General features: G+C 37.6%; 2 protein-coding genes across 3 annotated transcripts; both read left to right on the top strand.

The window, feature by feature from the left end:
• Positions 1-3,859: 3,859 nt before the first annotated feature.
• LOC133979567 (coiled-coil domain-containing protein 112) lies at positions 3,860-10,037 on the top strand. Its single transcript, XM_062418110.1, has 14 exons — positions 3,860-3,879; positions 4,364-4,497; positions 5,327-5,448; positions 5,576-5,665; positions 5,882-5,957; positions 6,511-6,637; positions 6,986-7,102; positions 7,403-7,540; positions 7,932-8,053; positions 8,271-8,397; positions 8,746-8,913; positions 9,223-9,321; positions 9,481-9,599; positions 10,007-10,037. Exons 2-14 carry the CDS (start codon positions 4,367-4,369, stop codon positions 10,035-10,037), a joined length of 1,467 nt encoding a protein of 488 aa, XP_062274094.1. The 5' UTR covers positions 3,860-3,879; positions 4,364-4,366.
• Positions 10,038-10,948: 911 nt separating this feature from the next.
• Positions 10,949-26,239, top strand: pggt1b (protein geranylgeranyltransferase type I, beta subunit). 2 transcript variants are annotated; one of them, XM_062418234.1, is made up of 10 exons: positions 10,949-11,076; positions 11,836-11,954; positions 14,162-14,226; positions 14,597-14,748; positions 15,187-15,319; positions 16,677-16,722; positions 21,885-22,069; positions 22,806-22,914; positions 24,773-24,973; positions 26,026-26,237. In XM_062418234.1, exons 1-9 carry the CDS (start codon positions 10,949-10,951, stop codon positions 24,937-24,939), a joined length of 1,104 nt encoding a protein of 367 aa, XP_062274218.1. In that variant the 3' UTR covers positions 24,940-24,973; positions 26,026-26,237. The 2 variants fall into 2 exon arrangements, with proteins under 2 accessions (XP_062274218.1, XP_062274217.1); XM_062418233.1 differs by having other exon boundaries at positions 24,773-26,239.
• The last annotated feature ends 1,165 nt before the right edge of the window (positions 26,240-27,404 follow it).

Raw genomic sequence — 27,404 nt, forward strand, 5'->3', positions numbered from 1 at the left:
TTTGATCCTTCTGTGGCCCTGGCTGCCAGCCTGTTGCTAAAGAGGAGTGTTTTCAGTCAACATGCCTATTTTAATAAGGGTTAACTATGTCAACAAACACAAACACACATAAACAACACCCACAGACAAAAATGCACATGTGCACACACGTGAACACACGTGAACACACACACACACACACACACACACACACACACACACACACACACACACACACACACACACACACACACAGACACACACACACACACACACACACACACACACACACACACACACACACACACACACACACACACACACACACACACACACACAGTGGCAAAGATCATTAATAAGTATGTTAATTCACAGGACCAGCAGAAGAGAATTTCAGAGCTCTCAGCTTACAGGGATCATGTCTCATAACATTTCCAAATAGCCTAGTAGCTCATAGCCTAAGAGGTCATAGGTAATTTCTTTTTTACCTACTTTCTTTCTTGCCTTTATTTGCTGTATTAAATTGGACTATAGGATACATAGATGGTGCTCAGATTTTGATATGAAAATTTGAAGACAGTAATGTTTCTCCCCAGCATAAAAGGAGATTTTTTTTATTTTCCTTTGTGAGAGAAACACTTTGAATGGTAAGTCAGAGTTAGTCAAAAATAAGCTGATTAAAATTAAGTTTGACAAATAAATCTTAACTCAATGACCACTTACCAGTTCTTTGTAGAGCTTTATACTGTTTCTTGAGGTCTTCCTTAGGGGATGGAGTTTGCTCATTTGATGCTGCTGTTTTCACAGCATATATGATAAACCGATTTCATATATAATATAAACATCTGTCAGTGGTGAAAAAGAACTACATACATACACACATACACACATACACTCAAACACTGTACTTAAATACTTGTACTTGAGTGAAATGCAGGTTGAATGTATGAGTTTTCATGTATTTCTACACTGTGGTGGTGCTATTTGTAGGCTATTGGTGTAACAGATTTGGAGTCCTTCTCCCACAGCTGGTTGTGTGAAAACAGGTGGTTGGAAAGACAAAAGTTATATGACCACCTGTTAACTTAGGTCAGGTGATGACAGCTGAGCTGTCTCCATGGCAACTGAGCAAACTCCATTCATTGAGCAAGTGTGTGGGCATTTAGATAAAAGATATTTTGACAAATTAAGTTGTGATTTGTTTCTTTTTGACACTTTCTCCCACAATATTTCATCACAAAGAGGGCACCTAAGTCAAAATGTTTCCCTCACAAAGCACAAAGTGCTCTTACTTGCACTTAAAAAGTAGTATATTTCAGACTTGGTCTACACTTTACAACTCTTTGACATTTACATTTTGTACCCAAATATACCCTGTTTGGAAATCCCCGACCATGTTCCTTCTTGTTTGTCTGATCTCTGTTATGCCAGCCAGTTGAAGGTTTATCTGGTTTATCATTTATCAAATTAAGTGAATCTCTTTGGCTGAGGATGAAGACAGGAAATTGTAACACTCTTCATTAAGGAGAGCGGTTGCTATTTATGTTGCGATGACAACTCTGCCTCTGCACCCATGGGAGAGACCATCCCTGATATCTTCACTCAATAATGGATTCAGACTTCTATTTATACTCCCTCTCACTCACTCTCTCTCTCTTTCACTCTCCCTCTTTCTCTCCGACTGTCACTTGGCCAGTTCTCATAATAATTATAGCTGCTGGCCATCATAAAAAGGCTGTTACAGAAATAACCGAGGCCTCAGTAGACAACATCGGCAGTTATTTGAGCAAGTGCGTAGGTAACTCTAACCATAGTTGTAGCAGAGGACAGCCAGATGTTTCTGTGCCTCAAGAACTGAGCTACAGGGATATTTATGTATTTTAGATTTTCTTTCTTGATTAGGAACTTAAAAAGGATGCACATTTTAGCCTTAAATAATACAACATTATCACAGTTATGATAAACCCATTTAACAAGCTATTTAACTAAATTTCATGCAGGACAAAATTGATGTCTTGAACACCCATAAGTCAAGTCTTTTTCTATTTAATAGAACTGTAGCAACCATTAAGAAGAAAACTGAGGTCATCTTTTCATCAGAGCTGTAGTAGTTGTAGATTTTAAGTCATAAATCACCAGAGCAACTCCACAAAAGAAGCAATGTGCCTGATTGTAGAATGAAAACTTGCCTCTGTGTCTTCAATGGTATGGCCCTGCTCAGTATTTTCTTAATGGTGTAGTAACCTAGAGGGAATTTATGCGTGGTATTTTATAGGCTGATTTTTACATAAAATTCCAAAAAATATGATCACTTTTATGTCAGAACTATAATTCAGAAAGTATGAAGAAGGCTTTGAAACAGCATTTAGTCCTACGTTTTCGGCAATAAACAGTTAATATAATTTTATATTTGACCCCATAAATTAAATAATTAATGGATGGTTGTTACATGGGCTGCTGATGCATATTATGGACAGTGTGCACATGAGGTAAGTAGATAGGAATTGGAAAAGGATAAGTCAGGGGAAATTTAACCCTTTATATTGGTGGCATTGTAAAATATAGTGTATGGGAAAATATTGGACGTAATAGGCACACACAGAGAAAATCAAACAGAAACACACTAATGTTCAATTTGTTGAAACGGGCGCACACTTGCACATTTTCTTCAGTTTTATTATTATGTTTTTAAAAAAGTGTAACACACACACACACACACACACACACACACACACACACACACACACACACACACACACACACACACACACACACACACACACACACACACACACACACACACACAGATAGACACATGTCAATTATGTTAAAAAGTAATTTAAGTGTTGAATAGAAAGTATTTAATACCTTGTGTTTTTGTCATAATCCTTATTTCATAATGTTACATTTCACCCCAAGGTATGTTATAAACTAACCCAGACTGGTGTTAATTGTAACATTTCACTCCTCGTGTTTGAGACTAAACCATGTGTTTTCTGTTTGTGATGCAGAGAAAACAGCTATGCCATTAAATAGCAGACACATGTTACTGGTTTGCATCAAATTTTGAATGCACTATTTCAAAAGAGCCCCAAGCTACTGACAGAAATGTAAAAAATGTTACAGCCATCCCTGGTCTCCCCCATCTCCTTTAAAGCTATTGGAAGCAACATACTGTTTGAATATTCTGACTCATAATTAGTCTCTACACCAATTCACATTCATAAATTTACCGTCAGTCATTAATAAATGTTTGATTCATCTTATGGGGAAAAAAGATTTTAACAATTATATGGTCCAGGAGAACATTGTATAGAATATGACAACAAGTTTGAATGCGGATTTTTAATCTTAATTTTTTTAAATTTTTTTTTTTACTTTTACAAACTTGTACATTTGCTAATTTAAAAATGTGTATCGGCTGCACAAAAGTTAAAAACTTATGGAATTTTTGTATATTTGGGGTCACATTAGGAAAAGTCTGGCTAAAAGAACTGTGTATAAGGTGTTTTTACAGCTCTTAAATGTAAAAATAGTTCAAATTTGACCCCGAACAGTATGTAAGGGTTAAGTGATACTTGGTTTGGTTAAGATTAGGGGAAGATTGTGGTCCTGTAAAAAAATGATGGAGGATAAGGCTGTTGTCATGGTTACAGTCTCCTGCTTCCATTAGGTTTGTCTCACTTGATGAAGTCCTCTGGACAAATGGATAAATAATAAGATACACCAAGGTAAAGTCCCGAGGTGATACAAACTGTACAAGCAGCGTCCTCTGCTGGTTTCAAACAGGAATAATAAAGTCAAGCAGTCTACCTTTTTAAATAAAGTTGGTTTTATTTACAGAGTCAGTTAAACATGGCTTCCCTAGCAACCAACCGTTGCGCTGATAAACATTGCTCGGTAACTATCACAGAGCTATTTTACTGTCTTTGTTGAAAAGTGAATGTATAGTTAGTAGTCATTTGACAGTATTTCAACTATCTAACATGTGTTGGGAAGGCAGGAGATGCTGAGTAACGTTACTGTTGATCGACTAACGACAATAAGGTCGTTAGCTAATGCTAATAGACATATGACATAGTAGAAATATGTCTATGAGGGAAACCGCTTGCTGACGTTTTGGATTTACATTAAGCCACTACTAGCATGCACACATATCATAAAGTTGTGTCATTTTTTCCATGTTTGTGTGGTATTTAATTAGTTGATAAGTTGCCCTTGTCCGACAATGGACACCTCGTACATCACTTAGTTACTCTATGTTTTGTTGCCAATAAGACCTAATATCCTATTATCGGAGACGTTCATAATCTTGCCAAGCTGATTTATAACTGCACTGGTTGTCTTGTGTTAACACTGATCCGCTTTTGCCCTTTGTCTTGAGTGAATGGATGAGCAGGGGGAGGGAGACTTTGTCCAGCAGTCATGCACATCATCCCTGGTTTGCAGTGAGGATCAGAGGCAGGATGCACAGAAAGCTTCACAGTTTCTCAGGGAAGCCGAGAGGATCAGGAGACAGTAAGTGTTACTGCTGGTGGCTATTCATTTCATTTGGATTCTTACATTTCGGCTTCACCGCAGAGATAGTGTGAAAACCAAATCACAGGAACATCATATAATAGAAAGAAATCCAAGTACACAACTACATCCTCAACATAACGTAAATCTGTGACAAAGTCTCAACAAAAAGTAAACATTATTTATTAGCTTTACAAAGGTAGTATTAACGCATGGTGAATATACTAAAGTATTATTTTAGTTTTGTCCAGCCCCGTCTTTCTTTTATGTTTTATTTTTGGTTATTTCATATGTATCTTTAATACGAAGAAGGTACGTCTGTCATTTAAAGAAGGCTTGACAATTGCAATAACTGATGTGGTACTATTAATAAAGAGATGCAAAGCCTGTGTTCAACTTTTACAATATTTAATGTAATATGTTGAAAACACAAAAGTAAAGCACATTCTGCTATTTAGCACTACTTACATACTTTTAAACTTGACATGTGAACAATTTATTTTGCCTTTTTCTACTTGCGTATTTGTATATTTATATTTGCATGTTGTTACTACTGCAGAAGGACTATGGCCGTAAATCAGTATTTTTCTGCTAACTCCGGCATGTTTACATCTGGTATTTTATATTGACGTTCATTGATTTGCTCTGTCCCTATCAAATAAACAAATAAATTCCTTATCTGTGCTGTGTTGAAAATATAACAAATCATCAAAACAGTAACATCAAATCTGCCATTGAACTTTGTGAATCATTGCAACCCCATTGAAGTCTGTCCTTACTGGTCAGCAATGTAATACATCCATTTAGCTTTTTCTCTTCCTCTTCTCAGGATTGAAAAATTGGATAAAGAGAGGACGTTGAGTGTTCAGTGCAGGAAGAATGGCTGGACAGATGTGTCTGGAGAACTGGAGGAGTACAAGAAAGTGCTTGAGGGAGAAAGAAAGGCAGAGAGTAGGTCTTACATCCACTTACATCCAGTTACTCTCAGCTGTGTGATCCTCACTCACTATACCCTGCAAGTGGAGCCAACACTTTACCTCTGTGATTTGCAAATTTCCTGTACATTTTTTTTCTTCAGAAATGAATCTTCAAAAGCACCTGGTGAAGATTCATAATGGGCTGAGGAAGTTTCAGAGACAGCTGATAGATGTGAAACCAACTCCTGAGTGTAAGTAATATCAGCTAAGCAGCCACAGTAAAATAATAATTGTGCATCACTGTGTTGTTAAACCTTTCATTCAGCCACCTTGATCAGTATATCAATATTTGTGCCATTCTGTTAAATCAATATTCCAGGAGCTAATGTAAAGTAGTGTGCTAGGTAATATAAACGGTGTCATTAGACTGGTTTAGCACAGATTAATAATGTGTTTTTGCTTTTTAGTGATTGAAAGACTAAAGGAAATCATGTCAGAGGTGGAAATTTCAATCAACACCCTGAAAGAGGAGGAGCGCTCATGGTAAAAGCCTACACCAAACAACAGAGAACCACATTAGACTCAGTGACCAGAGAAATACAAAACCACTATAATGTAATGTGCTTCAATATAATATCCCTTTAATCAATTCCACATTTAACTCATGTATAGTGTTACATTTTAGCTGAGACACTGTGAGAGCAGTTTTACTGATATTCCAGGTGTTTGTGATATTTTGCTCCCCCCAATTACATACAGGGAGAGCACAATGTTATAACTAAATGTTTCCTATAAAGTTTGTACTGTGTAAATACTTATTGAATTTTGTACTCAAATCTGACTTCATTGACAAAAGAGAATACATATTACATCATTGTTTCATAATTTTTATTGTTAAAATTGTGTAACTCCTTATTCTTAATATTCTTAATATTCTTCAAATAGATACTCAGTACAGTACTCTTACACAAAGTAATCAAAAGGCAAAGGTGACATACAGCCAAATATCAGTGTTTATGGCAGTGCTGTGCTTTGAGAATGAATATATGTACTATAATGAAAATATTGTGAATAGTTGTCCCTCTGCTCCTGCCAGCTTTGAGGAGCTTTTGAAGGAGGAGAGGACGTGTAGACAGGAGATCACTGCTTATGAGAAGAAAATTGAAAACTGGAGCCTTGTGGTCAAATCAGACCCCAAACTACCCCCAGCTCCCACTGTTAAGGTCTGTGTCTCATCACCTCACCCTCTTTTCTGTATTTTCTCAGCTGTCATTCATGCAATGAAGAGATTGAGTCCTGAGTTTGTTTTTGATTACAGAATCTTAGAATTGCAGTGTGATATATAAATATTATATTTCTGCTTTTGACCTCAGAAAGAGCTTGGAAGATGACACAAAACATACATTTCTGCATGCAATTTTGTCTCTGATATCATAAGAAAATGTGTATAATCTGTCATATAGTTTTAAGAAGCGAGAGAAAAATGTCTATCCTGCACCTACTGAAACTTTGTTAATGCACATATAGTTGTCTGATCCATGCAAGACTTAATTTATTATCTTTTTGAAAAGACCAAACCCCTGGACAGAGATCTCCCTGCAGAGGTCAGAGCACTTGAATCCTTCCTTCAGAAGACAGGAGGCCCTCATGGTGGCTGGGACCAGTATGACCACCAAACCTTTCTCAAGGTAAGAAGTTCAAATGCCGGCGCATCCTGGTGGTCGAGTGGTTAGAGCGCATGCCATGTAATCGCAGCGTCCCTAGTTCAAAACCGGCCAGGGACCTATGCTGCAGGTCAATCCCCCCTCTCTCTCCCTGTTTCCTTTCAGCCTCTCTGCCAGATAGTATCTAAATAAAGGCAAAAAAGCCCAAAATAAGTCTTAAAAAAAAAGGAAAAAAAAGAAGTTCAAACGCTTCGCTCCAGTGTCCATTTGAACACTTCTCCATGAGATTCTTATCTGAAATACTCTAATCTGTTTGATTTACAGGTCTGGACGAAGCACAATGGGCAACCAGCCTACAGGAAAGAGGCCAAACTTTACCTGCCTGGTAAAATGCTGGAGGAGATAGAGCAACATGAGGACTGGCACCAGGAACTGATTTATCTCCAGGACAGGAAGAGAGAGGTAGAGAACTGTGACAAAACACATGTGAGCTCAATAAGAAAACAAGTCCCATGTATAGTAAACAAAACCGTCCTCATGAAGCTGTGAGCATCTTGAGGACTGCCATGTGAAGGTGACAGTGAAGAAAAAGCAGCTTCACCCAGTGCAAAAACACAGTTAGGGGCACAATTGCTTTTACTGCACACAGATTATATATACAGTTTTAATTCTACCTTTACTGTAAATTGACAATTGACAGTGCTTACAAACCTCTGTTTAGTTAACCTCAATTGGAAACATCATTGTTCTTTAAAAATATAATAAAATAATATAATAATAATTTTGAAGCTATGGTACTGTCTTTCTGAATACTAATGTGGTTTCCATATTTACTACCTGTTTTCATCCCCAGGCTATCCGGAGTTGGAAGGCCAGCAAGCAACAGCACCTCCAAACCAGGATACAGAGCCAGAGGGAGGTGGAGGAAGCAGAAAGGAGGGAGAGAGAAGCCAAGAGCCAGGCCGAACAACACAAGTGAGTCTAAAGTAGAATACAATAAAAAAACAAAACTGATTGATGAGGTGGAGGAGGCATTGATTTCATGGCTAAAGCAGTGAAATGCACCCCCAGATCTGTTTTTGATTTGTCATCCTAAATATGGCTAATGTTTGAAGATTTATTTGGCCATAATCTGGATTATTGTCACTTTGGTGCTATCTGTTTTAGCTTGTTATGTCCTCTTCTATTTTAGGTCTGAGGAGGAGAAGAGGGAGGCTGCACGGCGACTGGAGGAGTGGAGGGAAGAGAAGAGAAGGAAAGACGAACAGGAAGAGGAACAGAGACTTTCTGAGGAGATACAAAAAAGGAGACGGGCAAAGGTACGTCTGCGCATGCATACAGTATGTATGAAAAGTAATTTAGGTAGTAATTTTGGTTATTAATCATCAGTTATAGACAGTGTGTGTGTGTATTTTTGTGTAGTCACTTGTGTGTTAATGTATCCAGTGTGGAGATCAATACACTTTTAGTATTGTTAAAAGCGCTCTATAAAATAAATGTTATATTATTATTATTATCATAGCAAAATGTAATGAGAAAGTCTATGCTTCTGTGAAAAACACCAAAAGTTTAAAATCGAAATTAAGTTTCAAAACAAGCTTGAAAACAACTCTTGAAGGCAGAGCACTCTACATATTTAGCAGTCAAAATAATCTCTGTTTTATCAGGAGGAGCGTCGTCGTCAGCTCGAAGTGAAGATGACCATTGAGGAGCAGCTACGACTGAAGAGAGAGGAGGAGGGGGAACAGACGAGGATGAGAAGAGAGGAGGGACAGAGGGAGATGGATGAGAGGAAAAGGGAGGCAGTGAAGGGCATCAAGCGCTTCAGTGAAAGGGTACAAAGTCTGAATTGCAGAAACCCAAGACCTGTTGTCAATTTAAATATAGAGCGCCTCAGTAGCCACTTTTTTACCACACTGGATTTTTAACAACAGCTCTGAGTGCGTGCTGCCACTGGATTCATGTGTCAGGGCACTTTTTTGGTTATGTAACATTATTATGGGATATGAGGGTTTACCTGTTTTTGAATTTTTGAAGTAAATGCAAAGGCTAATGTTAGTAGATAAAAAAATATGTCTGTGTAAAATATAAAGCTCCAGCACACGTTTTACTGCATTACTGATGCTGTTTCTGCCTTTCCACAGGATCTTCACAAGGTGGAGGCAAAGCTTCAGGAGAAACAGCTGAAGGAAAAAGAAGAAGAAGAGAGACATCAGAGAATCACTGCAAAATTAAAGGAGAAAGTAGGGGTAACACTAAGGACTTGATCATTCATTATCTTTATAATCTAGATATGAAAAGAGAGCCTCAGAATAAAAGACACTAATGTTTATATCTCAACCCTAAAATAAACAGATTTGTGGTTTCAGGATATGGTTGATTTTTATTTGTTCTTCATGTAGGTGGATGGTCACGTCACCAGAGACCCGACCAGGCTCACCCGTCCCACTAAGGGATGGCAAGAGCGAATGAAAAACATTGGACCTTCAGGAGGAGGACCCGTGCTACAGATGTTTCACAGGTCGGATTGCCTACACTTATTACTGCAGTCAACAGGCATTAGGTCTATTAAGGTTTTCTATCAAGCAGTTTCTGCCGTAATTACAAGTTTTAATCACTTAAAGACTTGGTTGTTATCAGTTATTTAAATGTTGCTTCGTATTTCGTCATTTGTTGTTTGTAGTTTTATCATGTTTTGCAGCTTTAGTATTAATTGATTCACAAAGTACAGTATGGACAAAATGACAGGAAACATTATCTTAGCATATATTTTCACTGAGTCTACGACCAAAAGGTGTTTAGTCAGTGTACAGTTTATTTTGTCCATCCTAATTGCATATTTTTGGGGAAAAACATTTTTTTTAATCTGAAACTAATTTACTGAGGAATTGATTTTTTTGTGTGTTTTTTTGTTTTTGTTTTTTGCAGAGCTGTTCCCAGTTGGAGGCAAGGCCTGTAATAAACAACAATTGAAGCTAACTGAACAGTCCTGAATCTAACTCAGTTTTCTGTGTTTCTCGCTGAGACACACTGAAACCTCAACAACAGATTGTGCCTTTATTTGAATCTGTGTGCTGGTGTACAATCTTTAATTTATGTACTTTTATGGAATTTTTTCTCTTAAATAAAAGACATTCATTCAAGATCATTACAGTTTTGCTTAACTTTCATAACTTATCTCTGGTGGTGGTTGGTTGTGATGGGTTGCTCACAGTCAGTGTTAATGGATACTCACAGCTCTCAAGGAAGATACAGTACCTAACAGGTTACTTCATGAAGCATGATAGTGTCCACAAAGAAAACCTGCATGTTACTCTATACACTCACTAGCCTCTTTATTAGGTACACCTGTGTAATCTAATGCAATCCAATACAACAGCTCTGGTATTAATTCTACATTTATGAAGTTTATACATTTTCAGTTTTTGTTGACATTGTCGGTGATCGTTCTGCTTTATGTTTTTTATTGAGGTCATAATGGGTGATGGTGCTGTACTAGGGTGGATTATATTGAATATAATATATCCTAATATTTTGTCCACCCCATTAACATACACCAGGGAGGCAAAATATTAATAACATCAATCAATATAATGCACCCCAGTAGGCCACCACCACTTAGTACAACCTCAGTAATAAACATAAAGCAACTTTTTTGACAATGTCAACACAAACTGAAAACTTAAAAAAAGTAGAATTTATGGAGGACCTGTTGTATTAAATTAGATTGCACAGGTGTGACTGTGTATTAGTTGTTTCTTTGCTTCAGTGCATCAGATTTCTCTCTCTGCACAGTGCTCCTTACTGTAGAGCTTTTATTTTGAAATATATACGTACCGGAAAAGATTCCTCATAGGTGCGGATGCAAAGATGGCGGAAGAGGAGAGCCAGTTTGAAGAATTTGAGCAAATAGACTTTTTAAGAGATAGACATGTACGGTTCTTCCAGAGAACTCTTCAGGTGTTACCTGAGAGATACGCCTCCCTGGAAACAACCAGGTGAGCTGAGTGAATTGAAAAACGTTGCTATTATTTATCTGTTTTATTGAAGAACTTGACCAGCAAGCCGAGCTAGCCGTTATCAATGGGTTTTGAATGGAGGCTAATGCTACTTAGCTTAGCTTGCTCGCTAACATGATCTAGTGAAGTTATGACAGGTTGGCTGCAAACTAACAAGAAAACTTGCTGCAAAGCTATGAGCAACTATAAGTCAACATACACTCAACTTATCAGTCAACATTAGAGGGTTATATTGTCACAGCAACTCTTTTGGAAAAGGCTTAAAAACCTTTCTGTTCAGGAAGGCTTTTTCATATTTACTCTTATTATTGTCTTTGTGTTGTATGTTTTTAATGCTGATGCACTCGGAGATTCACTACGAATGAAAAGTGCAGTACAAATTAAACGCATTTATTATCAACTTAAATATGAACCTCAGGTGTAGTAGAATGTTAAATTGCTCAGGGTTTTAATTAATTAATACTAAACAAACATTTCACTAGTTGGCTCAAGGATCCTTAGCTGACTTTAATGAACTGCTAAATAATGGTTGGTATCTAACAACGTTGCCTATCGTTATATTTTTGAATTGGGTTTTATCATCCAGGTATTTCATGTAACCCTTTACAGTCATAGCTTAGATTACCTTTGTCTTGCTGCATATCTCTAACATTGCACGTATGTTGATATCTGTTTTATATGTGTTTATCAGTATTATAAAGTGAAATCTAAAAGATTGCTTTGTGCCTCCTTTTTCAGGTTGACTATCGTATTTTTTGCCCTGTCTGGTCTGGATGTGCTGGATGCCCTGGATGTAATTGATAGGAACATCATGATTGAGTGGATCTACTCATTACAGGTCCTACCAACAGAGGATCGTAAGTTTTACAACACAACCCGATTTTCATCACTCACAAAAAAAGTGAGGTCTGTTTTTATTATAGAGCTCATTTAAAACACCAAGAGTTGACCAAATGGCTTTACAGACACTCAGACATAGAATCAGAACAATCACCTCTGAATTGTAACTGGGAGCGTGGAGTGACAATCAGTCAAAAAGAGGAAATAAAAGCCATAGAAGGTCTTTTCACATCACTGAGTTTTAACTGGTAATTGTATTTTGGTGAGAAGAATTTTCTCTCAGCAGAACTCAAGAGCGATTTATAGTCGTAAATTCAATATATACAGTACATATATATACTTTATAAGCATCTCAGAGCAGAGCATCTACACGGAAACAGATTGTACTCACATGCAGAAATCACTTACTAACTGCATTGTCCCTTTGTTATTAATGAAATACTCTTATCTATCAGAAGTAACTATATAACGAAATATCAAACAGATTCTAGTAGAAGTTGCAGAATGATGTATAATTTGAGTCTGATGTCCACAAACGTGTCGCTCCATTGCATGCCAGGATGCTTTTCAGTAGACGCACCTTCCCAGGATGCCAAAGTATGAAGGTTTGCAAGGCACCGTGCAAGTAATCATTGCCAGTATGTATGACATAAAGAGTGTAACATGAAGCAGCAAATCAAAGGCAGGTGTGACACTCACTACATCGTGATGAGGTTGAATGAAGCATAATCACGTCTGAAACACAGGGGTTCATAAAACTGGTGTTGTAATAATAAAAGATGCTAACAAATCTATAGTATAGACATACAAACCAATTTAACAAATTTAGTACACATAGCCTGTGTCTGTTACATAAATTCAAATAAACAAAAAAAGTAAATTGGATGAAAGCCAGCTTCATCAACAAAAAGTGAGTCAGACAGTAGCACAGTTAAAACCTCGTGGAAGCTGTAGTAGTTTAATACTTACAATATAATTATGGTTCCATTTTTTCAAACCTGGAAAGTGTTTTTACTAGCTAGTTAAATAGAGATCCATTTATATTAGACTATGGTCAGAAAACCCAATGTGAGCCTTTGAAATAGACAGAAACAATTAATTGATTATTACATTTGATATTTGCTGATTGATTTTCATTTGATCGAATTGATTAAATAAATAAAAAGGTGTTTCTTTTGGAGGGGACAGAAGACTGTATGCTTTCAGGTCAGTCAAACGACTCACGATGTATTTGTGAACGTTTCAATGGTTTTATCGGGTCAGGTGAGAGCGAGGGGAACTGAGGCACTGCTGGCTCAGGGCAAGTTTACGTTACAGCCAGATTTTCTTACAGCCTGTTTCAGGAAAGCCTGGTCAGGTTCACAACTTTAGAGTATTCAAACTTCAAACTCAGAAATATTTTCACACTTTCGGTATTTTGAAACAGACATCGGCATCCAGGTGCCCTCCTCACCTTATCTGCTCTAATTGTAGCTACATTCATTAAGGAAAGTTTGACTGTAAATATTTAATGACTTACTTCCCCCGTTGCTAACAAGCCACTCTGTGCCATCTGTTTAGATGCCCAGTTAGTTAATTATTCAACACATCAACACAAATCATGTCAGGATAGCCGTGCTTGATTGGACTGATTTTTGCTGCTGCCATATGTTTGGTGTCTGGCTGGTTTCTTGTCATTAGATGTGGAAATACAGCTTGGCAGGCTTTTTTTTCTTTTTTGTCAAGTACGTTTTTTAAAATCAGAATTGAAAAGCAGACAATTTTGTTTACATTAGACCTTTCTGTTTTGACTGAATGCAAAGTACAAACTCAAGAAGTAGAGAGCTTAACTCTTGATGCAACATGATTGATGTATTCAGCCTGTCTCAGTCAGAAATGATGATATGATTGATATGATATGTGACTCAGGTCCAAGAATGCTTTAATTGCCATATGCTGAAATTGTTCTGTAACATTTTGTTCACTCTTTGCAAGATCATAACATTTTGTGTATTGGGTTCTGTTATATATAATGTTCCTCTCATGGCCACTAGATGGCAACAGCACACTGTATTTATCACTTGTGGGTCACCTCATTGTGTATTTTTGCTGCACCCTGCCGAAGGTCAGTACAAACAGAATGAGACCTTGTTTGTGAGACAGTAAAACAGAATAGTACTTTCTCGTCCCAGTTGGCTTAATATTGACCGTGTACACAATGCCCTGCCCTGTTCATCTTTTCCAGAATCCAACCTAAGTCGCTGTGGATTTCGAGGATCGTCACATATTGGTATTCCTTATGACACCAAGGTACTTTATTACTCCACATCCTGCACTGTTTTCAGACTTATCTACAAACCCCTACCTTTATATAATATGTACTAAATATCCACATCTGTAGCAGACTAACTTATATTTCAGGTCAATTTACTTATTGATATGATGCTGTTTAAATTATTGTACAAACCTACTTCTTCACATCAGGCGGTCCATTTTTAGTTATTAGCCTCTTCCTAGCAGCTGTAATATTACCAGCCAGTGTAATAGATATACATTTTGTCACATTTTGCATTACTGATTGACTCCCCATGAGGTCTATTTTAGCAGGTACATTTATTGTAATGTTCTTGTTTTTTTTTGCCTTTCCACTGCAGTAGTATGAATAATATCTTTCATTCAGGGTCCAGGGGTGCCCCATCCGTACGACAGTGGCCATGTAGCCATGACCTACACAGGGCTGTGTTCGCTGCTGATACTGGGAGATGACCTGAGCCGAGTTAATAAACAGGCCTGTCTGGCTGGTCTTAGAGCACTACAGCTAGAGGACGGCAGGTCAGTACACACACACACACACACACACACACACACACACACACACACACACACACACACACACACACACACACACACACACACACACACACACACACACACACACACACACACACACACACACACACACACATTTTCACTTACACTCTGATTTACACTGACACTTTCGCTCTGACTCAAATACACCTGAGGTCATTTGAAGACTAGCAGTCTTAAAGTGAACATTAACTCACGTTTGGTCCTGCAGCTGTGTAAATTATGTACAGCAGTAACACCATCATCAAACAGAACTAATACTGATTAAACACTTGATAGTAATTTTAGCAGCTGACATGGTATATCTTCATATAATATGTGCTTATTTAGCCAGTTTGCAGCGGTTTGCGTAACTTTCCTGTGTTTATGGCTTTCTGTGTCTGTGCACCTTCCTGCTTCCAGTTTCTACGCAGTGCCAGAGGGAAGTGAAAATGATATACGGTTTATCTACTGTGCAGCCAGTATCTGTTACATGCTGGATGACTGGTCAGGCATGGACATCCAGAAGGCCATTGACTACATCAGAGGAAGTTTGGTAGGTGAATATTAAAAACCTAGACTGAGGCAGATTTGTTTGGTGTATCTCCTATTAATAAAGCAGTGAGTGCTATATTCCAGGCCATTATACAGCCTCTGTTTCTGCCTCGACGCATGAATGAGGCCACCCACCTTCCAAAGGTGGCACTCTGCCTAGAAATACTTCATTTATAATAAATGGAGGGGGTTGAGCAGTGCATCATGGTCTAAAGCTTTAGCAGAGGTTTTTTCCACCCCGCAAGCAGGGAAAAAATAATTTCGAGTTTATGATGTGGCACCTAAGCGATATTTTTTTTAACATTGTTTACTGACGTTTGACTCAGACCTTTCTTTAGCCTCGTTGTTTGTTTTTCTATCAGATGTGAGTCAGATACATCAAATTGACCTTGTCTTCATGTTAGTCTCAAGTACCGGGAATAGAGAGGTGGTCCAATATGCCTCTAAACCTCAGCTTATTTAAAGTTTAACATTTAACACCATAAAAGAGTGGCTGAGAAATATATTTAGTCACTGGCCACATATTGGTGGTTGGATTTTAAAAAGTCTTCGACAGAGCAGGTTAGCTGATGGTGAATGGAACATGAAACCTCAGATGATGGGTGGTTTTGTATGAAATGGACGGGAACAGTAGACAAGTTGACCAGCCACCCTGAAGTTTCACTTGGCGCCAGGTATCCATTTCCCGGCCTTATTGTCATGGTCTGATCAGACCAGACACACTGACAGACAAAGAGTCAACCTTGTTAGTTTCTCCCAAGTGACTGCCGTCTGTTGTATAGCTTGTGAATTTTTCTAAGGAACCACAGCTTATAATAGGTAGTTGTTTTTAATAAAATAGCTTCAAAATATGTCACGGTTTTAGGATAAATAATGTTTTTTTTAAAGCAAGTTTGTAATTTATTCAGAGAAATACCAGGTCTCCATGTGTACTCAAAAAATAAGGTAATCCTAAATAATTTCAAATAATAGTGTACTGTAACCACCAGTTAACAAAATGACATTTTTTCATGACAAATCTTGCATAATTTCTGACTGATAACACTCCATAGCAACACAATAAATGCAAGAAAGAAGGAAAAATAAAAATACACACCAGTTGATGATACATCTTGCAGTGAACAAATAGGAAATCTAAAGATTAACTTCAGAAGTGATTCATCACATTTGAGAAGTTCTGTAACTGAGTTGACATCTAAACTTATAGCCTACAAATATTTTTTCATTTTGAAAATGAGTTCAATAAATATCTACATGCAAAAGGTGAATGCGGTTCAGTTTTCTGGGGAACATTAGTCTTTCATTCTAAATGATAAATTGCCTGTAATTGAATGGCATTTTCTCTGTTCTTTACACAGTCATACGATAATGGGTTTGGCCAGGGAGCTGGGCGAGAGTCACATGGTGAGTACGATCATCTTCTAATGGTTTATATTATGTCATATAGTTACAGACATCGGAAATGTGAATTTGAAAGTTTTATGCACACTAAAGGAAAAGAAATGTACACATTTGGAAGCCCAAATTTCAACAGCTGTCAGAAGTCTGACATTTGAATATCACTTTCATTTATAAATGAAAAGGTTCATATTGGATCAAAATGTTTGTGGGCGTGTTGTAGTGAGGAGCATGAAAGTGGCTGATGGGAGTAACTGGTTTAAAGGATTAGCCATTAAAATCCATGTCTGTAGATGGGTCATTCCACGAAATCGGTACCTTTTCAACTTTCAGAATTTAAAATATAAAATCATTTTTATCACAATTTTAAAAGTATCTCTGGAAAGAAGACATCTTAAAGTGACAATAAATTATATGGTGCCATCTCAGGCTATTTATTTTATTTATTTTATGACATGTTATCCACTCCATGATACAATTTATCTGTCAACCCTGTTACGGACAAAATGGTTACTATATAATATATTTGGAATTAGAATTGTTTAACAGTTTACACATGTATGGACAGTATTTCAGTCCCTCATTAAACTGGGATTATTTCAGATTATGAATATATTTTTAAAATTTCAATTTCATCATTCAGATGACCAAGAAAATAAAAAAATGAAAAAGAGACCACATATTAATTAAGATATATATGTATTTTTATGAGAGAAGTATTGAATAAAAGGTAGTTTCCAAAACATTTTACAGTCTTATTTGGATTGGTAATACCTGGGTGGCCCTTCTAATTATCATTTTTACATTTTTATCAAATTAATGACAGTAACAGGACTGACATATGAAGTAACAGGACTGACAAGAGTAACAGGAATGATGGGACACATTGTTCAGCACACTGTACATATTTGTATCTTTTAAAAACATTACTGCATTTATTATTATTTTTGTTATTATTATACCTTATAAATAACTATCTTTTAAATTGCAGTAGCATGGAATTTGCATAGTTATATTAGTGAAGTATATTGAATTCTAAGAAATGTAATGTTTTGAGGGGTTTGTAGTCGGGATCATGAATTCCAGACAAAGTTCTTTTAGCTGGTATTTGGTTTCCTTTTCTTTAACATTACAAGATAGGGGTGAGGTTCTGTAGTGTAGTATTTACACAAATACATCATTAACAAGAGATTTAGAAGAATGTTACTTTAATTGAAACTGATCCTCACTACACAGGTCAGAGAAATCAACTGGCATTAAAACCAGGCCATAAAGACCTATCACACATCACAAGTCTCTTTGAAGTAGGTAACAAAATTCACATTGAGTTAGGTAAAAACTCCATCAAAGTTAAATAGGTAAATAATAACATGTTGAATGCAAAACCACATTAAAGTAATACTTTCCTGTCACTGAGGGAGGTAGCACCATAGGAAAATGAGATTCAAAACTTAGAATGTAACCATACTATAATTAATGTTAACAAGAAACGGAGATAAAGTGTTGAAAACAGAACAGGAGAACTACTTCACAAATAAATCTATGAATGTGATATGCACATTCAATGGAGATATCTCTCATTTTACTTTGTAAGATCCAACCATATATCGCTTTGGATCGCCACATGGCGACCAGTGATTGGTAGTGGGGCTGGGATGAAGCGAAGCACATCGTCATAGAGGTACCAGATTACATCATCATGAATAGGCCAATAGAATTAATTTGGACCTCCACTGTGAATACATTTGACCTGGATGTTAGTGTCATCTGTTGCAATGACAATACCTGGGTAAATGTCACCATCATACCTGACCATACACCACTTTCCAATGATGTCTGTACTAGTCCAATCAACTGCACTACATTGGCTCAGAGTTTGGTCACGCATACTAATAGCATCTGTAAAAGTGTATTGAAGTATACATATAAACAATTGAATCAAAACAACAATATTACATTATCTTTATAATAAGAAAGCAACCTCAATAAAATGTTAGATGCATATACTAACAAAAATTAATAAATGCTCATATGTCACCCACATTTCATAATATGGGCATCAGCTCAATGATACACACAAGATAACTTTTAAAAATGTTAGCAATTTATCTAAATAAACGTTTTAAACTGTGTGACTAGAGTGAAACCCAATCAGTGTCACTCCTGTTACTCTGGAAAAGTAACAGGTTTGACAGTAACAGGATTGACGATTTCAAGCTAATTTGCCCCTAGCTAGCTAATGTTCAAGGTCACAAGAGCACATGTCATACATTTTGAAAGAATCTTACTTGTAGATATGGTAAATATCAAGATATACAAATTATTATTTTAATTAATATGTTACAAATTGGTAACAGTAATGACGCTGTATGATGTCCCCCACCCCAACAATCTCATAAAACAACAAAATTATACATTATAGAAGAGAGAAACTTAGTTGTGTTTTAACTGTTGAAAATCCTCTTCCTGTAAATGATGTAACTTCCTGTGAATGATGTCACTGTTGGAATGTGCCTTTATTTTACAGAGGTTTTTTTGTGTCAGTAACAGGGTTGACATGAAATCAGGGGACACTGATAAAATGATTTAAATTTTATAAAGATGACATGTATTCATGCTGAAAACCTTGCTTAACAATGAGATTACTATTAGAACAATATACAAATGTGAAAATTGTATCATTTTTCCAACAAGAAGTTACAACTAAAAAGACCTGAAAAATAACTTTCATAGTGAGGGACAGGCGAAAATCCCTGCCTTATCAACATAAATGCAAATTTAACTATGGAAAGTAATATTTAATTTACTTAAATTTGAGGTAGTGTTGATGATAGAAGACATACTAATGTTAAGTTTTTAAATTATGTGTGTATTTGGTATTATAGTGATTTTATGACAGATTATTTCTCTGGGACGCAAAATGTACCGATTTCACGGAATGACCCAGATACATTGTCCTCATTTATCCCTCCCCCGCTCAAATTAAACTTAATTCTTCTGACAAAAAAGCCTTCATCCTGCACACACTTCAGTTCAAACACAGCTTGGAACATATCCATAGTTACCTTTTTGATACAATAAAAGTAGCATTGCCTGCAACAGTGAATGTATGGATTACACCTATAAAATTAAAACTACTATAAATGAGCATCTCCTGGTGCATCTAGGTACTTTCCTCTCTTGAGATAAATTCAGTTTATGATTACAGGCTTTATTGAGACTAAGATAAGTTGTGTGCGCCAGCCGACTGTCAGTCTGAAGGCTGAGTACACATCAGTAGACATACAGTAGATGCCCATTACCAGCGACCCGTGAAGTGTATTTGTTCAGCATTTACACTGTGCTTTAAATGTACACAGACTCACACTGCATTGTGTGTAAATGTTTGTTTTTGAGCCACTGTGTAGTCTAATACATGGAGCACAGAAACTATGTGCCAGGATTATAAATTAAATGTATTTATGTGTATATATTACGTTGCCTTTTAACATACTACTTCCTCTAGTATTTTCTTTGAGGCTGTGTATTATTGTTGTTTTTCATAAGACGGCATGTTTTTCCATCACCTGAAAAATTCCCAGTTTCCATGACTAACAAACAGCAGCTCATGAGTAAAAACAGTCATGCTTAGATGTGACTATGTCGAATCAATGAAAGGAGGGGCATGCTTAAAAATGTGATTTTTAATGTAATAATTTGTAAGATTTCAGTCCTGGTTGATTTGGCGACACATGTGGTTACTGGTGGTAACTGCAAGTGTAGTTTAACACTACAAGTCCCAGAGCTCTTGGTGCAGCAAATGCTTGTTGAGCAGCTGCTTTGTCAGGAATACAACAGAAGAGCAACTGCTGTATATGTTTCCACTGCAGCCAAACAAACTTGCATTGTTTTAATGAAGATGTCAGTCTGTAACAAAAATAACCGGTTGATTAAAAAGTGCTGAAAAAAATCATGTCTTGTTCTGTAGACACATTTTTAATGAATGATTGCAATCAGCACTAACCTCAATGACAAATACATTGCATGTCCTGTGTTTGCCACGCTGTGTTTCACCAATTTAATGCTTTCAATGTGAAGCAGTGTTAGTATGAACATTCAGTTTGCATTAGCTGTAACGTAACACAGTTCTGATAGAGCTGTAGGAGTGAACAGTGAAGAGTGAGGCTGATGTGAGATAAAATTAAAGATAAAATTAAAAACAGTATCACTGGATTACAAGTATTAGGTGCACATTTGGTTTTATTCTTTTTTTAAATTTAAAAATGTATTTCAGTTTGCTTCATGAAACATGCGATTGTCCCAAACCTACTATTAGAGTAAACTGTTTTGGATTTCCCAGAGCTGTCTTTGATTCAGATTTATATTCAGCTCCTCTGATCTTAACACGCCTCTAGCAGATATCGAGATAGACATAGTTGATTACAGGCAGACATGTCATGTTGGCAGATTTACACTCTTGGCCCACACACTTCACCCCACCATGTCTCCCTCACATGTGGACACGCACCAACACAGATAAGCAGCCACATATGGTTGTAATGTGTTTAAGGCAGCATGATAATAAAAGCAGTTGACAGTCAGGTTGTAGAAGGTGATGGATAGTTGCTCCTCGTGACTGTACTGATAACAACCGATCATCAATCAAGAAGCACACTCACGTTTGTATGACTTTACTGACGAAGACACTAATTGCTGCATTGAGTACTTCATTTTAAGCCTAATATTGTGATAAAACAAATCCTGCTCAAAGGTTTATAGGGCTGCCAAAATATTCTTTTGTTCCAGTTAACACTCCTCAGTCCTTTGATATTAAAGTATATGAATACAGTTTCTTTCCTTACAAACACACACACAGAGCTGCGTCTTCATGAGAGAAAAAAAAACATAAGGTAGCTCCATGTTGTGATAACTTCCAAGGAAAGGTGGAAATTGAGAATAGCAGCATGCTATCAAATATTTGGCAAGAAAAGGGCCCACACACAGACACACCCTCTGTTTTTACAGCTCTGCCATGCAATCATCTAGTTTTCTGTCATCTGAAATGTTTGCTTTCCATTTTAATGACATTGTCAGAAATCAGTCTTCTAGTTTAATTTAGATTCATTTGTTATAAATGGTCCATATCCACTTGATCTTTCTCATGCGCCTGCCTGTCTGTGTGTGTCTAGGTGGCTGGACGTACTGCGCCATAGCCTCTCTGTGTCTGATGGGACGACTAGAGGAGGCGCTGAGTCAGCGGGAGCTGGACAGAATTCGACGCTGGTGCATCATGAGGCAGCAGAGCGGCTTCCACGGGCGCCCTAACAAACCTGTAGACACATGTTATTCCTTTTGGGTGGGAGCTACGCTAGAGGTACAGACTGGTGTAACACACATTCACAATCACCCTTGGCACGCGTTAACATGTTGAGTTAAAGTATTAATTAAAGTATTCTCCTTGATTTTCTGCACTTATGCACCATTTTGAGAGAGATGACACTGACATTTTTAAAGTACCAGAATGCATAAAATAATACAAGGTAGTTATTTTTTTTAAATGGTATTATACATACTCACACTGTCCAAACAACCAAAAACCCTTTGGCATGTGGTTCATAATTATGGGCCACATAAATATACACACATGATATAGACAACTGAGCTAAACTAGGAACAGATATGAGGAAGCAAGGGACACAGGCACGCACTCAAATGCATGCAAATGTGCACACACACATGTTTGTATATGGCAAAGTGCAGTGAAACAAATGTTAAGGTTTTCTCCATATAGTATTTGTATAGATAAATAATGGAAATTGCTTGAATATCCGGTATTTGGCGTGAAATTGATTGCAGTAACCCACCTTTGTGAAATGGAATGAAATAAACTCAACATTATCTCTCTAAACACAACATTCTTAGCATATCTTTGGGTTTGAAAAATGTATTGTAAACTGCTTAAATATCCAGCTGACGACAATCAGTATTTCTCTTATTGATATTCAATAATTGTTTATTTTCATGTTTGCTCCCAATTTTCATGGTTTCATTTCTCTCTTATTCCCTTCCTTTTCTCCGATTCTCTTCCCACACCATCTCTTCTGTTCCAGCTGTTAAATGTGTTCCAGTATACGAACTTTGACAGGAACAGGAGCTTCATCCTGTCCACACAGGATCGGTTGGTGGGAGGCTTTGCAAAGTGGCCGGACAGCCATCCAGGTAAACCATTTGAACTCAAAGCTTTGGCTTTTACAGGAACTTTTTTCAATAAACTATGAATAAACCCACTAAAGAAAAGCAAAAAACAGAATGCTGCCTAAATGTTTGTGGATCTTGAGTTTCGTGTGACTGCAGTGCGATTTGTGTCAAGGTAAAAGTGATTCAAATTGCGTACATTTTACATTACTGTAAAGGCCACAGGAGGGAATGTTGATTGTCCATATGGTGCAAACTAAGTGTAATAACAGATACATGGACTGAGTATTTATATACATGGACTTGTTGATTGTTGCTGTTTATTTTCTGTAGCTCACCTCAAGGACAAAAAAAGTGAAACTAAACTATTTCAAAGTCTTTTTTTGTGTCTTTCTCTCCTCTGGTTGGCCAGTTTCTACCCTGCCCAGGTCAGGTTTTACCTGAGATCAATGGAAAAACTCTTGTAACTCTAAACTTCAATGATGTACATGCTTGTGTGTGTATTTGTCAGTGTGCTCTTGTAATGTGTAATTGATGAGTCGATTGTTCGTAGGTAGCCAAGGACGCAGGAGATCGAGCTCCTCATGTTACAGAAAGAAGGCAGGGAAGACAGACTGGAAGAAACAATGAGCAAAAACAGACACTGCGTTGACAAAGCATCGTAAATATTCCTGAACAAAAGAGAGATTTAGGAAATGAAAGGGTTCCTTTATGTATAGGCACAGATAGCATTGGAGTTGGGTATACTTGAATAGTGCTGTCATGTAGACCTTCAGCTATACAGGAACTGGTCTGGGAAGATAGGTAGGTAACAATAACAGCGCTAAAAGGAACAAAAGAAGGTGCCACGTATTTGTCAGGCAGATCTGGACTGGTCCATATTTAGCCAAATGTACTTTGAACATTTGACACAACCAGGTTATGTCTCACTGTTGCTGAGACGTTCTGGCCATCTCTGTGTTCATAGTAGGAATAGTTGGGATTACATGGAGCAAAGGTGGCCAACATTTCAAACCAGGTTTATTTAAGTTACTAAATTGATTTTAAGACTATGAACGGTTGTCATTAAGCCCAGAAAAGGCTCCACATCCTATTTCTTTGCCTGAATTCATGGTTATTGAAATGGCTGAATAATTTAATAACGATGGACCAAATATCAAGTATAAAGATGGTTTTATCTTATTTATTTTGATCATTTTCTTTGATCAAGCAAAATATTTTCTCATTGAAGCTTCCCTAATGTGAGGATTTGATGCTTTTATGTTTGTTGTATAGTTGTAAATTAAGGATCTTTCTGGTTTTACACTATTAAAGAATTGGAGGAAATTATAAGATTAATTTTTCAAAATGTTGTTGTTTATAGCCTAAATGATAGTTACATCCCTGCTTTGGACTAATCCGTACATCTTGTCTGTACGGCCTTGTGTTTCAGTCACTAAGAATCCTGATTGATGTAGCTAATGGTGCTTCGATTGATTTCGATGTCCACGCCCAATGATCTGTCATTTCATTATAATTCAGTTACCTTCCATTTACTGGCCTGTGCAGCTTTTACCCTGATCCCATAGGGGCCAGTGGGCTACCCTTTGGTGAATTATTTATATCTACTTAAAGGAGCAGTACAACAAAAAGAATGATTTTGTATTTTGGGAAATTAGATGATTGTTTTTTTGATTCAGTAGTGACATGAGGTGACAACCACCATCATTGTTGTAGTTCTGATCACTCTGAAGTCTACAGACCTGTCACATGCAGGTGCGTCTGTGCTGACGTTAACCATATTTGACCTAGCTTCTCCCTTTCCCCCTCCTTTTCTCACTCTTTCACCTCCATCCTATTCCTTCCTCTCTTGTCCTTTCTTATTCTATCTCCCGTCTGCCAGATCCTCTCCATGCCTACTTAGGACTGTGTGGTCTGTCTCTGATTGGAGAGCCCAATCTGAGGAAGGTCCACCCAGCTCTTAACATCACCCAGAGAGCCTTTCAGCACCTCCAGCAGCTGCAGCAGACATGGAGGGACAACACTGGCAGCTGTGGCAGACAGCACTGACAGCAGGACGATCCACAGCTCTGCCTCTGAACAGGTTCGGTAATCAGGAACATCTAATAGATGTCAGTCAGAGGCAACTGGACTTGTTTTTCTGGAAGACGTAAGGTCACTCGTCTGAGAGGCCTCCTCATTTCAGGAATCGGGAGGAAAAGTTTTTGTAAGACTCCAGTTACATAGCGTTAACTTCGGGGAGCTAATTTTCAGTCCATCTAAAGCGACATTTTTGTTAAGCAATATAAGCCACACTTTTTTTGCTGCCTTTTTATTAGTAGACAGAAGTAAACACAAATGTACATTGTGGTTTGTGAGAATAAAATGATGTGCCAGAAAGTTAGATTTGAATCACTGGAGACCTGAAAACATTTCAGATGCCTACATTTTACAACCTTTTTAGATAACGATATTTAGGAAGCAATATCTAAATAGGCTGTGAAGCATAAGCAGCACTTTAGCAGAGCAGCACCGTCGGTGACTACGCATGATGTGTTCAGGCACCTCACATAATCAGTGTTTGCAAAACGAAAGAAAATGGACTTGAATGTCAAAATATGCTTTGAATTATAAGAATATAGTGCAAGTGAAACGGGTTGCTATGTTATTATAGTACTGCTAAAAACTGAAGCGTATCTGTTCCATCAGACAGACGACGCAGCTGAAATGCCTCCTGTGTAGACGAACCTTTAGCTTCTTCGTCATAGTCAACACATCTGTTGTAAAACCTCCTAGCCAACGATGAACACTCCTGACTTGCTTCACATGAGCATAAGAAACATCCCCAAGACATCTTTATTTACAGTTTGATGGGGAACCCCAAGGCAGGCTTAGGGAACATCTAAATTCAGTCTTTAAATTCTAAGTAAGTTATAAGTTCTGTAGCTGCTGGTAGCTTCGTCAGCTGAAGGTTTTTGAGCCAGCTTGTCTGATTTTGTGTTGTGCTAAATAATGTTAAATATATGACAAATAAATAAACATATTGATTTTTCACTTTTGTTCACAAACCTTTATGGGGACAGTGGTAATTTGTGGAGTATATTTCAAAACTGCTGAGACAAATATTCTTTTAAATCAACATTTCTTCATTTTCAGACAAAAACGCCTTCCATGCAGGTTCCTCCCAAAAATATGCACTTTTTGCTTCTCTGCCCTCATCATCTCCTTTATGCTGCAGCTGAACCTCTTCAAAGCTTTGAGCTCTCCAGTCCCAAAGGTGATACCAGCCTGGCAGGTTCACTCTCCTGAGCCTCACTGTTCAGCTCCCTCCAGTTTCACCACTGGCTTTGTTTACAGATCAAGAGAGATTTAAATGGTAATTGAAGTACTGGGTCACAATAAACAGACAAACAGCTAAGAGTTCACCTTAAGGAAAAAATATATGATTATTAGAAGATAATTAAAAAACAAGTTGAAAAAAGATTTAAGAAATGAACTTAGCTACAGACCTTATCTTCACAGAGCACAGTAAACCTAATGTATTGTTCACAATTTTCCTGAGGCTAACAGAAATAAGATGGAGCCACATGAGGGAATTTTGTAAGAAGGGGAAAATCTATGTTCCCTGCCAGGCAGTAGCTGTCCGTTGTAGCAGCTGATCCTTTCCTGACATCCCCATGAATTCCTGAACTCCACCAGCTTCCATATTCCCTGCAAGGCACTAACCAGCTTGAAATCAATAAGATAAAGATGAGACAGTAGCATCATAACTCTGAGGAAATGTATTCTTCTGAGCAGCATTGGGAATCTGAGTGTTATTTTCAGAACAAAAAGGAGGCAGGTATAAAAAACGAGGAACAATGTGAATAGAAACAGCTCTTGTCTGATGTGTTGGTCAAATATTTGACGTCTGAAATGTTGACTGTCCTGAACATTTCTTTGACCAGGCCTTGTAATCCTACGATCTGTCCCTGGTGCACAACTCACCATCTGCACAGAGGCTCACAGACAGTTCAAGCCACTTGATATTTCAAGGCTCAGCTCATACAAAAGTGACCAGCCTTGCTGCCCTTTAGCTGAGCTACAGTCGGAAGATCTATATTTTTAAATCCTAATACGATCCCTAACATGGTGATGCATAGGCACAGAGCTCAACCAGCTTCTCGTGCTTCCTCATCACAACAATGCTCCAAATCCAAGCGAGCAACATTTCCAGCCTCAGTAATTCCTCCCGCTCCCTGCTGAAGCCACGCCCTTTTATTTTAAGATCACTGTCACAGCAAACACCTGCTCCCTGAGAGGACAAGTTTGGAGGAAACAAAGTCACAGCAGGACACGAGCAGTACTGTAGATACAGTGGCCTGTCTGCAGCATGTTACCTGCAGGAGTCGACTGTGATCTGACGTTGGTGACGCCATACCTGGCCTCGTCTCTCTTCCCGCCAAGTTACTCTCTTTAGAAACCAGACCAGGCAGACGGATGAAAGGAGAGAAGAGGGGAGGAGAAGTGCATAAATAAATGATTTGATCCATCTA

This window comes from Scomber scombrus, chromosome 4 (assembly GCF_963691925.1).
Source record: "Scomber scombrus chromosome 4, fScoSco1.1, whole genome shotgun sequence".
In the NCBI taxonomy this organism is placed as follows: Eukaryota; Metazoa; Chordata; class Actinopteri; order Scombriformes; family Scombridae; genus Scomber; species Scomber scombrus.